This window comes from Lutjanus erythropterus, chromosome 10 (genome assembly GCF_056507025.1).
Source record: "Lutjanus erythropterus isolate fLutEry1 chromosome 10, fLutEry1.hap2, whole genome shotgun sequence".
In the NCBI taxonomy this organism is placed as follows: domain Eukaryota; kingdom Metazoa; phylum Chordata; class Actinopteri; order Lutjaniformes; family Lutjanidae; genus Lutjanus; species Lutjanus erythropterus.
In genome coordinates this window covers 27,254,643-27,267,061 of record NC_139326.1, presented here as the reverse complement: position 1 = coordinate 27,267,061, position 12,419 = coordinate 27,254,643, and the positions used below count along the sequence as shown (strand labels likewise).

Sequence of the window (12,419 nt, the reverse complement as noted above, 5' to 3'; positions counted from 1 at the left end):
ACACTGACACTAACAGAAATACAATTTCGTGATCCAAACTGAGGTACCCTCATAAAGAGCAATGAAACAACACTGACAGAATACAAACTGGAACGATGAATTTCTCATTAAACATTTAATAACCACACAAGACAAAGAGCATCAATAGAGTTGTTCTTAAACAGGAATAACCATCCATGTTGTATGAGTGCCTTAAGTCCATCCAAACACTCTGACTTAGTTGAGTTTTGTTAATCAGGAAAACACTCTTTCAACTGTCTGTGGCACCAGGTTGCCTATTCCATATGTATTTCTATAGTGGATCCTATGTTACACAAAATACATGTGATAAATCTTAAATTCTATTCAGGGGAGCTGAACACAACGTTTTTCACACTATTCAAAAGAAGATTGGACAGGAGACACTGCTTCAGAAGCCGTCTCATCATTACATCGCATATATAATTCTATAGTTATGATTAAAAAAATCTAAATATTACTGAAGAGTATTAAAGACAAATGTTCAACAGTATAAAAAGACAAATGTTCAATAATACAGTTATTTTTTTTCTTGGTCAAAGATGCATAAATTTATCAAATCGGTTCCTCAAGCCCTTTTTAAACAAAATAATCTATCAAAGTGCTTTAGGTTACATGAAGATGCTGAAACCGATGGGAACACCGAAACGATCCTGAAAGAACCAACAGGGGTGGAAAAAAAATGTCCTTGGCTGATATAACAAGGTAAAGATTAAGTTAGACAAATGCACACAAGTCACGTGTCTGTGTTTGATGTTCTTAATCAGCCATGACATGACTTGTACGGTTTAAAAAAGAAAAAAAATCAAATCAAATTAAGTGTAAATAAAATCCATTTTATAATTTATCTGTTAAGGCTACATGTTAGACATACAAACATTGAAAACAAATCGTGAAACAAAAAGCAGAATATGCAGGAATAAACCAAATTACTAGCTTAGACTTTAATAGTAGAATTCAATCATCAAAATATAAACTGCAAGATACTAATACTCACACAGGCACTTATCAGATAGGTATATGTTTGATTTTCAAAAGTGTGCAAAAAGATAAATGAAAAGCAGAGTAGGAGATTTGGTTTTTCTATTTCTCCAGATGTTCCTGCTCTCACTCTTCCTGCTGCTCTTCATTCTGCTTCTTGGGCAACTGTAAATGGAAAAAGATACAACTGAAAATCCTTTTTACAGACAAAAGTATGTTGAGTACGCTAAAAGCTTCTGGAAATTTGGCTTGAAATAGTAAAAGTGCATATACAATATCAAAGCCACTTAAAAAAGGACCATCTAAAAAAAAAAAAATCAAAATTAATGTAAGTGTACACTGTATTTTTACCTCTTTTCAACAGGAAACTGACGTTACATAAGCCAAATACTGCTCTCTCCAAAGTAACCAGACTCCATTCAGAAAAACAGTCATTTTACCTTGCAGACCATGGTGCCTGCTGCCTTGATGAGTTAGTTTGTTTACTGCTGTGTCACCCTTTTGTATCCAAACTAACCATTAAACCTCTTAAGTCAGACAATAACACAAACAAACTAACCGACTGAGGCAGTGGTAGACCAGCAGCTTCTGCTTTCTGTAAGGAAAAATTAATGCTTTTCCCAAAGGAGTCCGGTGGATTTGGAGAACTCCATAGTTTACTAATACAACAGCAGTCTGAAAAAGGTACCTGACAGCAAGGTAAAGCGGTGAAAATATTCTAAAAACGATGTATGTTTAAACTGATATGGATTTGTTTGGTGGTCATCACAGGGGTATCAGCAAAATGTATTTTAGCCAGTTAAATAATCACCACCTAGAGAAATCAATATCAGTTTAAGTGTACTCATGAGTGAAAGATCTCTCAAAAATGTGGATTAGGAGAAAAAAAACTTCACAGTATCTCAACAAACAAATGTCTATATTTTTCCTACTTCATAGCTTGAATGTACAGAGATCTGTCATGCAATTCCACTTGGACGATATACAAATCAAACATTAACATTAACCCTACAGAAAATGCATTCATTGCTCTATCATGTACAGTAAACAACAGAATGAGACTTGAAAAAGAGAAACCTGAAGCAAACCTTTGTCACTGGGTTCCTTATGTTCCCTCTCCCTTCTTTATTTTCTGGTAGACGTAGTCTGGTGGGAAAAAAAAACACATTCATATCAGATTATTAAATACTATGCAATAAAAAAGCATTAATTGACTAAAGATTTCTAAATGGGTAGACTAGGGCTAATTCAGACAACTTGATTGCTGCTTTTACCCCTTTGGAGATGCAGAAGCAGACTTGTCAGTGTCACAGAAAGATGACTGAGCCCCTTCTGCTTCCCTGCCATGTTGGGTTCTGTCTTTCACAGAAGCATCGCAGTTGGACGTCTTCCTTTGACTCGGTCGCCCAATGTAGCCTCTGTGCCATTCCCTTAGGTTTTGTCCTGGGGCGCTGTCTCCGTCAAATCCGAAGCCCTCCATGAAGTCAGCTACAGGAAGAGGACACGAGACGTATAAACAAACATAACTGCACATCGGGACCAGAGAAAAGCCCTGCACACATCAACAATGAAATATGTTGACTGTTCAGGCTCTGGTTTCTGCTGGTGCTTAATTGGATGTTAAATATTTGGGTTTTTTTCTCTCTAATATTTAATTCTCCACCATTTACATACATGAAAATGTAACACATTTAAAAAAAATTTCATTATAATGCAACCTAATACAAAACCACAACTCACTACCCTATCACTAGCTGTTTATCTATACCTCTTTCAAGAGAAAGTGACCATGTGGGTTTCAAAAAAACTTTTAAATTTTTTTCTTTTTTCAGGTTCTGTCCACTGCATTTTATAATGAATAGGGTTGACACATAAATTTATAATAATGTTTTTTTTTAATTACAGACTTGTTTCTTTTATTTCCTTCATTATCTATAACATGTTTGCACAGCAAATTTTCTAATCAGATTCCCTGCATTATTGATTTGCTTTCTTTTAGTTTTACGTTTTTTAATATATTAACAATAAATTCTATACATTACCTTGGTGCTTTATTCTCCTTTGAAAATCTGGAGACATCCGGCCAAAGTCTTTAGCAGGGCTCAGTGGTTTTTTAACAGATGCTTTTGTTAGATTGTTCAGTGGATGGGAAGTCTGAGGACGCATATCACATTTGTCCTAGGTATAAAAAGATACAACAAATATAATACCACAACACATCAGAACAAACATTTCTTCTTTACTTATTTTTACAGGAACAATACACATGAGTCACATTATTTGTGTCTTTTTTTGTTTAATAGTCAACAATCATGAACACATATTCAGAAATGCTCTTTGCAGGCTGGATGTTTCAATTATAATGTAGAAATCTCAACAGAAGACATATTTGAATTCTGCTCAATTTGCGAAAGTATTGTCGTATTTTCAAGAAATCTAACAAAGGGTCAAAATAAGTTATGTAACTTGATTAATGATGTACCTGATGGTGAAAGACGACAGCCTCTTCTAGAGCAACGCCACAAAATTCACATGGAATGACCACATCACCCTCTAGTGGACTGGCAGGAGGACTGTAGGAGGCCGGGGACACTGACCGAGGGAAAGTAGGGATGTTTGAGGCAAGTGTGTCAGGGAGGCTGTGCATCAGCCCTGAAGCATTCCTACTCATCCTGTCCTCTCGAGGTGGAGACGCCGGCTGCTTGCTGAAAGACGCAAAGGCAGAGGCGGGGCTGCACCCAGTCTGAAACAAAGAACAGAAAATGAAAGTATAACAAAAAATCTAATGTTAAATCTGCTTTCACCAAATGATCATGTCCTTTCTAGATGGAGATGAGGGCCACACAACAGGTAAAGACTGTATTTGGACTGTGAACAGTCTGATACAAAGATAAAGAAGGGTGATATCTGCTGATTTGTGCACAGCCCTACACAGATTTATTTCTCAACAGAAACAGAAAAACAGAACGCACCAAGAGACACTAAGTAGGTCACAGCAGATTTTTTCCAGCAGAACAGTAACTTGAGCTGAAAGTGGGTCTGGAAAATTAGGTTAAAATATTTTACATCTTTAAGTACACTTTAATTTCTTTTCCAATGAGACATTCTAATATTCAGGAGTACCTGTGCATCCCGTTGTAAAATCCACAGACTGAGTTGCACGAAGGGTCAAATATGCCTAGCTGTTGATGTCAGTTTGACTTAGTTCTACTCAAAGAAAATTGTAACATGATCCCTTGTTGTTTTACGGTTATTTCCTGCCTACACCCTTATTTATCTGCTCCTTTTTTAATGCTTTTGTTGTTTTGGTTTTCCTCTTTGTTGACTTAGGGCTGGTCTGCTGATAGAAAAGAATGTTATCTTTAAAAGAGTTTCAGAAGCACAAAGGTCCTCCCAAAGTTAAGGGCCAAGCCAAGAAGTGTGATATTTTCTCTCCGTCTATCAACATTTCTTAAGTGGGACTAATTTCATAGAGGGGAGGGTTTAGATGGAAAGAAGTATAAGAATTTAGAAAGCTACCTGTCTTTATGAAAGGCTGAAAATAAGATAATAGGAAAGGGATTGGGTTTCTAGAGGATATGTTTAAAGATCTAGAAAATAATCCAGGTTTAGAGCGTGGTATAGATAGAAATCCAATTAGAGCTGCAATGATAAATCAAGTAACTGATTATTAATCTCTTATTAAACTAATTGTCAACTATTTTGATCATTAATCTGTTTGAGTAAAAAAAAAATTTAAGAAAAAAATGTCAAATTTCTCTGATTTCAGCTACTTAAATGTGACTGTTTTCTGTTTTCTTTAGTTCCCAGTGACACTTAACTAAGTGTCTTTGGGTTGTGGACAAAACAAGACATTTGAGGGCGTCATCTTGGTCTTTGGGAAATCCTGATTGACATTTTATTTTTTACCATTTTCTGACATTTTATCAGCCAAGCAATTAATTGATTAATTGAGAAAATAATTGAGAGATTAATCAATGATGAAAATAATCATTAGTTGCAGCCCTAGATCCAATGTTTGCTGTGTCCTCTGTTATTAATAACAATACTTTTGAATTATCAAGTGATCTAACTGTTAAACAAGACAAATACTGCAAAATATCAGCAAGTCTTGAATTCAGTAGGCAGCGTGAACGTGAGTCTTAGGCTGGTTATATCTGTCAGTCAGGTTCTGGTTGTATGTTTCACTTTTGTCATGTTGTCATACATGCAGATATGATGCACTGACCTGGAATTGCAAACTGTCTGCCCTCCTTTTCTCCATGATATGTTGTAGAGTGCAAAGCTGGGCAGGTTTTTCCTCCATCATTATGCATATTTAACTGAATATGGACATAAATTCTCAAAGCAGAACTAGAAATAGATCATGATGTCAGTGTGTCATTGATCACTGGATCTTTAGTCCAGGAAACAATGGTGTCTATTGGTCGCCTGGCAAAAAACATTAATGCTGGGGTCACACTACAGAAGTTTTAATATCCTAATAAACTTCCAAGTCTGGTTGCACTACACATGAGAAGAAACTTTGCATATTATCTTCTCTCTCATCTCAAACACACACACTATGGCTAGCAGCTGATTTGTGTTTTTTAATTCACTTTCTATTACCGAAGTATCCTCTGAGCTGCCCTCACTATAAGAAAACCTTGTATTCTAACAGGTAAGGCATATTCTTACAGTCGGAAGCACAACATGAGGACATGACATCCAGGCTACAATGAAAATCAGAAAAAACTCTAAGATTATCACTGGATGCCAAGATTCTACAAGTCTAGAAATGTGACACATGGGAGTCTTCTTTAGGCCACTTAGACTCAATTTATCATGACTGTTGAGCTTTTGTCCGTGTCAGGATCTTGTGAGCACAATAACCCCATTTTCTAGAGCGCTGACTGATTTGTAGGCATATTACATGTTTAGATTCCACCATGCCTCTGACAGTTTGTCAGCTGTCTAACACAAAAAATATAGCATCATGAGTCAATCCTCTAAGCAACCGTGTACCCACAAGCATAAATTCAAATCTCTAACCTGATGCAAAATGAGGTCCTCTTCAGGAAACAGCTCTTCACAAAACTCACAAGGCAGCATGGTATCTATAAGAATAATATTAGATCATTAACAACAGACAACAGAATAACTTAAAGTACTCTAATCAACAGTATTTTACCTGTCTGGTCGTGGTCCTGAACAGCACTTGTGCTTGTAGTGAAGTTTGGGTAGTTGTTGTTGGGTGGAGACAGTGGGGAGTTTGAGGTGTTAGACAGCTTCCCAATCTTGTGGTCCCAGATGCCACTCCACAGGTTGCCCTCCACACCTCCGGCCACTGAGTCTCCGTCACTCTGCAGGCTGAGAGCCAACATGTAGTCCAGGCCTGATGAATCCTCATCCAGTGTGAACTCACTATGTGGCCACGCACTGCTGCTGCTGCTGCTGCCAGTCAGAAAGTCACTCTGCTCCAGCACTACAGGAAAAGATAATTATACAGATATTTCAGAAAACAATGATATAAAACAGTTCTGTAGGTCTATAAGTGAGAGAAAACAGTCTTAAATGTTTCAGGATTTGTTCCATTTCATTATTTTTAACAACCCCTAAATGGTAAACCCTGATCTCTTTTTACAACCATAAAAAGTTCTTTGTTGTGGGTCAAAAATGTAATGCAGACAATCAAAGTTAGCAACGCATGCAAAGTGCTTTGGCCCTAGACTAGAGTTTCAGTGGTATCACGATATAAAGTGACATGGAAACTGGCTGTTATCATACCATACATATTTGCTTATCTATAGTGTTGAATTTTACAGTCTGTCAGATCATAATATTTTGTGAAATTATAATAAACATTTTGTTCAATCACACTTCTGTTATCATTCCATTAAGTATCATTGTAAGTAATCATAATAAAAATTGTGTAACACCATGATCATTTCTGAGATTGTTATCATACCATGAAAATCTCATACCATGTCACTATTAGTAGGGACCACCTTAGCTTATGTTTTGCCTGAAAAATCTCCCTAAATTGTCAATATATTTTCCATGGTTACATACTTTATGCCCTTTTGCCTGTACAATTATTTGTGCATGAGGGAAAAGTTGACAATATCATTTTTATACATTTTTTAAAGGTATCCTGTGGTGTTTTTGACTGATAGTCATGCTGTGGAGTAAAACTTTTAAAAATGGGTCACCATTTTGTTTGTGATGCACATCCTTCATGGTTTCACACTATTCTGCCGATTGTCTCTTGGTGGAATTTATGTACCAAGAAGTGTAACAGTGCCCCATCAAAGCCAGTAAAGAAGAAGACAATTAGCGAGAAAAGATGTATGATTTAAACGCAAGCTTTAGAATATTTACTGGTTGGACTAATATATTAGCTATCAGAGGCTGGCAGAGTCAGTTGTCGTTTTATTTTGTTAATTTAATGGTCTGCCTCAGTCGAGTTTGAATAAAGTGTGTTTTAAGATTAATTAACAAGCTTGTCTTCATTCAGAAATAGAGAAAAATTTGGATTCAAAAGATTTACAGGTGTAACCCTAATGGATACACAATGTGTTCACATAAACACTAGATATAAACATGACTTTTGTCCATTGAGAACCTTTAAACTGCTTTTATGGTTCTTTAAAGCTACATTAGTACATTTTGGCCAATACATAGTTAAGCCCCCCCCCCCCCCCCCCCAACCACAGAAATTTTAAAGGGACAGTTCACCCTCAAATCAAAAATTCATATTTGTCCTCTGGTCTGTAGAGTGATATTCGTACATCTAAATTTTTTTTCTTTTTTTTTTTTTTTTTTGGTGCAAGTTGCAGAGTTTTGGATATATCAGCCACAAAGATGTCTGCCTTCGGGATGCTCCCATAGCTCAGTTGGTAGAGCGTTCACCTCATGTGCTGTTGGTCCTCTGCAGCAGTTGCTGGTTTGATTCCCACCTGTGGCCTATTTGCTGCATGTCATTCCCTCTCTCTCTACCCCCTTTCCTGTCATATCTTCAGCTGTCCCTATCCAAATAAAGGCAAAAGCCCAAAAAATAATCTTAAAAAAAAAAAAAGATGTCTGTCTTCTCTCCAATAAAGTACAAGGACTAAATGACACTCAGTTTGTGGTGCTCAAAGCACCAAAAAATACATTTAAAAAACTCAACATCATGGTCTAATAATGACCCAGTTACTCATGAAAATCAACAGACCTTGTTTTGAGTTTCATATAGGAACTACTCTCTTTCTGCAATCCAATTCACTGGAAATACTTTCTTTCTACTAGAAAGGAAGCAGTTCCTGCATGAAACTGCGCACAAATAACTTAAATAACTGGGCCATGGTTTTTGGAGAGAGACACTAGTTTTGAAATTTTAATATGAATTTTTCAAGCAAAGTGTCATTTAGTCCCATTATACTGGAGCCAATAACTCCAAAACTCTGCAACTCACACCAAGAAACTTAGATGGATAAATATCAGTACAGGCCAGATGATAAATATGTATTTTTGATTTTGTGCTGAACTGTCCCTTATAATCAACAGATCAGTGATAAACTCACAGTGGCTCAATCTTGTGTTTGTCGGGGCAGAATTCTTCCAGTCTCCTGAGCTTTGAGGTCCCCTAAAAGTGTTAGAAACTCTGGGATCATATGGCCGGGGAAAGACCTGTTGTTCTGCTGCACTGATATTATTATTCTTTGGACCCCTCTCCTGGGCTTGTAGGAGGTTTCTGATGGAGTTCGCTTCAAGCCATGGTCCTGAAGACTGTGGGTCTATGGGACTGCGACTCGTCCGGCTGTTGTTCCTCTCTTGGGGTGGTGTGAGGCTTCCACATAAGACTGGATGCACAGCTTGTTCCCTCAACATTACGTTGCACTTGCAATGTGAGCAAGGCTCAGTGCGTGTGCCACAGTAATCCTCATGTTCTTTGGACTGACTGTAAACAATCTCCAGTTCACAGTATCGGCAGGGGACCAGCCGCTGAGAACATTCAGAACTCTGAAAGAGAGAAAATTCATGAATAAACACAATTAGAGGATTTAATCAAGGTGGTTAAATATTACAATTATAAATAAGAAAGTTCTTAAAAAATACCTGATGAACATCAATATGATTCTTCTCAATCTTCAAACCACACTTGCATGTAATCTGAAAGGAAACACAAAATTCTTTTGAAGTTGCAATCATCAGTGATTAAGATTTGAGCTGACTGCAGAATGTGGATACTCTGACATTTTTCTTGGACACCTAGGCTGCATTAATCAGCTTACAGTCAACACAAATTATAACTGATACTGACAATACATGCACTTTATATGAAAACAATTGGCTTGTTTAATTAGCAATAAAGCACAATGAGGTGTCTGAATATGGTAACTTAATATAAAGCAGAGTCAAAAATTCCCACCACAGGCAAGATTTCCCTCAAATGAGTCTAGTATTTTCCTTTCCAGGTGTGTTATCACGGCATATCACTTCATTTCAAAGTCCTTGTTACTTCAAGGACAGATTCAGGACAGACTAACTGATGTTCACAAATATTGATTTGCGGATCCATGCTATGCAAATGACACACATTTTTCCTCTTTTTGGTATTTTGCCTGCCCTTCAAGGCAGTACACATCTGTTGTGGGAATTATGTCAAAGTTTCCAGTATTTCTGTTCAGATATTTACCTGTGTATGCTCCTGCTGTTTGTGTTCCTGCAGATCTGACCGGGGCACTGGCTCCTGGCATACATCACACAGTGCAATGTTTCTTCGACAGTGGATCTCATGGGTTGTAAAATTAGCTTCTGGAATATCATGCTTGCTAAAAAGAAAAGGTAAAAAAAAAAAGTATGAAAACCTATTTTCACTGCTATATTAAATTGACTGATCACTTAATGTACCTCATTCATACTTACCAATTGCCACAGAACTGTGTGTTTTCATCTGCCATGGCTTTGCCCAAAGCCTGTGAATGAAGTGTAGCATTACTTATTGGTGGCACAAACCAGCCTGGCTGAAATATCAGGAATAGGGCTGCAATTTAAATTCTATGAAAATGACAACATGCCTTTCTGTAATTTTCAAAACTCAGAAGGTATGATATTTGTTAAAAGCAAAATCTATGTCAAAAATGTTTTAAATTAATGAATGTTGTTACAAATCAGATTTTACACTTTAAAAACATCTTCATTTGGTATTGATTGCTGAAACAAAAAAATCAAATAAAAATAAGGATAATAATGTAAAAATTATCGATACCTCTAATATCACAAATCATATCACAATTACAATACCAGTCAAAATAATTGCAGTTAGATATTTTTTTCAAAATCGTTCAGCCCTAATCAGAGAACAACAACACTTAAAAAAATAGTTCTCCCCGAAATGAAAAATACATATATTTTCCTCTTGTCAGTGGTACTATTTATGCCTCCAGATTTTTTGGTCTGAGCAGCAGAGTGTTGGACATATCAGCTGTAGAGATGTCTGCCCTCAGCTTGTGGTGTGCAAAACAGCAAGAAATACATTTAAAAATGCAGCTGCCCCCTGCACATTGATAAGGTTGGTGTTCAGTAGAAAGAAAATAGCTACTACATGAACCTGCTCACAACAAAGTCTGTAGACTATCTTGAATGACTGGGCCATGATTTGTGGAAAGAGACATTACTGTTGAGTTTTTAAAATATTTCTCCTTGTTTTGACACTTCAAGCACCACAAGTCAAGGGCCATTTAGTCACACAGCCAATATCTCTGAAACTTGGCAACTCACACCAAAATAATCCTGATGTTGGTGCTGCAACAATGAACACATTATTAAATTAATTCTCAGCTACTTTGATGATCAATCAATTATTTTTGAGGCATTTTTTAGTAACAAATGTCAATATTCTCAGATTTCAGCTCCTCAAATAGGAATATTTTCTGGTGTCTTGAGTCCTTTTGTGACAGTTAACTAAATATCTGTGTTTTTCACCATTTTAACAGACCAAATCACTAATAGATAAATAATCAAAATATTAATCGATGATGAAAGAGATCATTAAATTAAGCCCTACCGGATATATACATAGAATTACAATTAAGCCAAAGAAACATGCATTCTTGATTTTAGGCTGAACTGTCCCTTTAACCTGGCTCTATTTTAGTGACCTTTAACATGTCATAGACTATGACAGGTAAACATGCATTGTTTGTAACTGTAGATAGGAAATATTGAGTGGTTAGCTCAACAAGTGGAATTTAAGTTTTGTTGGCGTCTAATCATTAAATTGACATTAAAATCAATTTACCGAGCTAGTGATTCAAAAAATAACCCCATTAACGATAAGGGCTAATGTAAAGAGTACAGGTAGCTGCCACTGTCGTTAGCAATTGTGACTGGTTGACAGCCCTTCGGTTTGCTCACCCAGTGTTTCCAGGCAGGTAGCTAACGTTAGCTGACAACGGTGGCCTGGATTACCAAGGAGAGTCTCCGTCAACCTTAAACAGCAAGCATCTTCAACCACCTTGACGAAATTGAACAAGGTTTTGCCGTTTTGCCTTTAGCTAGCTACGTAGCTTAGCATTAAACAGCAACCACCACGTAGCGTTAATTTAGCTAACGCTAACTAACTTTATATACTCTTTACGATGAAGCCAGGAGGCTAATGTTAACCTATCGGTAATGTAACGGAGGGGTTTGGGCTCCTGCTGCCCGGCCCAACCAAAACGAATGCAACTGTTATGATTTTACAGTTTGTCAATTAAACACCCACTAATGAACATGTAACCAAAAAAGAACAAACCCGTAAACGACAGCTATCTACTTGATGATAGCCATGAAAAAAAACAGTTCGTTATTTCCTTCTTCCTCTGCTCATGAGATGCGAAGGTTACTCCCCCGTGTACACCCTCACAGGCTGTCGACGTACTTATCCACACCGCATCCTTTAAGATAGGTAGAATTAAACAAACTCCCACGCTAACAATTTATAATATTACACCTAGTCTAAATTAACTAAATACCGTTGTAATCTGTTTTTGTAAGGGGCATACATATTATGGGTTAAGTGTTACAGCGCACTGTAAGTCAAACCTCAGGGCGAAATATCTTAAGGTGTCCCACGCCTAAATTTGATTGGTTGAGTAAACATGGTGCGTTTGCAAAATCGTCTCGGGTGAAACACAAAATTGGATCCTATTTCTTAAATTACTGACAGTTTCTTCTAAGAGTATGATAAAGGCGTCAAAAATATGTGCATTATTGAAATTACATGGTATGACATTTAAGGAAGCAAATTCTTCGATGGTTATACGGTTTAGAAAGTTATAGAGCATCTTTGATTATACCATTCGTCTCCGTAACTTCCTGTGTCCGTTGTATAGTTTCATATCTGCTGCTTGTGATCGATTGTTGCTTGTGATGTCTGCCTGCATTTCACTAGTGGTGCTATGTAACTAAGTAGA

At 36.9% G+C, this 12,419-nt stretch overlaps 1 protein-coding gene across 1 annotated transcript; it reads right to left on the bottom strand.

The window, feature by feature from the left end:
• Nucleotides 1–100: 100 nt before the first annotated feature.
• trafd1 (TRAF-type zinc finger domain containing 1) lies at nt 101–9,847 on the bottom strand (the record flags this gene model as incomplete). Its single annotated transcript, XM_084729128.1, has 10 exons — nt 101–1,164; nt 2,088–2,145; nt 2,274–2,487; nt 3,042–3,177; nt 3,482–3,742; nt 6,031–6,095; nt 6,170–6,463; nt 8,544–8,982; nt 9,079–9,132; nt 9,659–9,847. Coding segments are annotated over 10 exons (1,749 nt in total), but the record flags the coding sequence as incomplete, so codon positions are not given.
• Between the last annotated feature and the right edge of the window lie 2,572 nt (nt 9,848–12,419).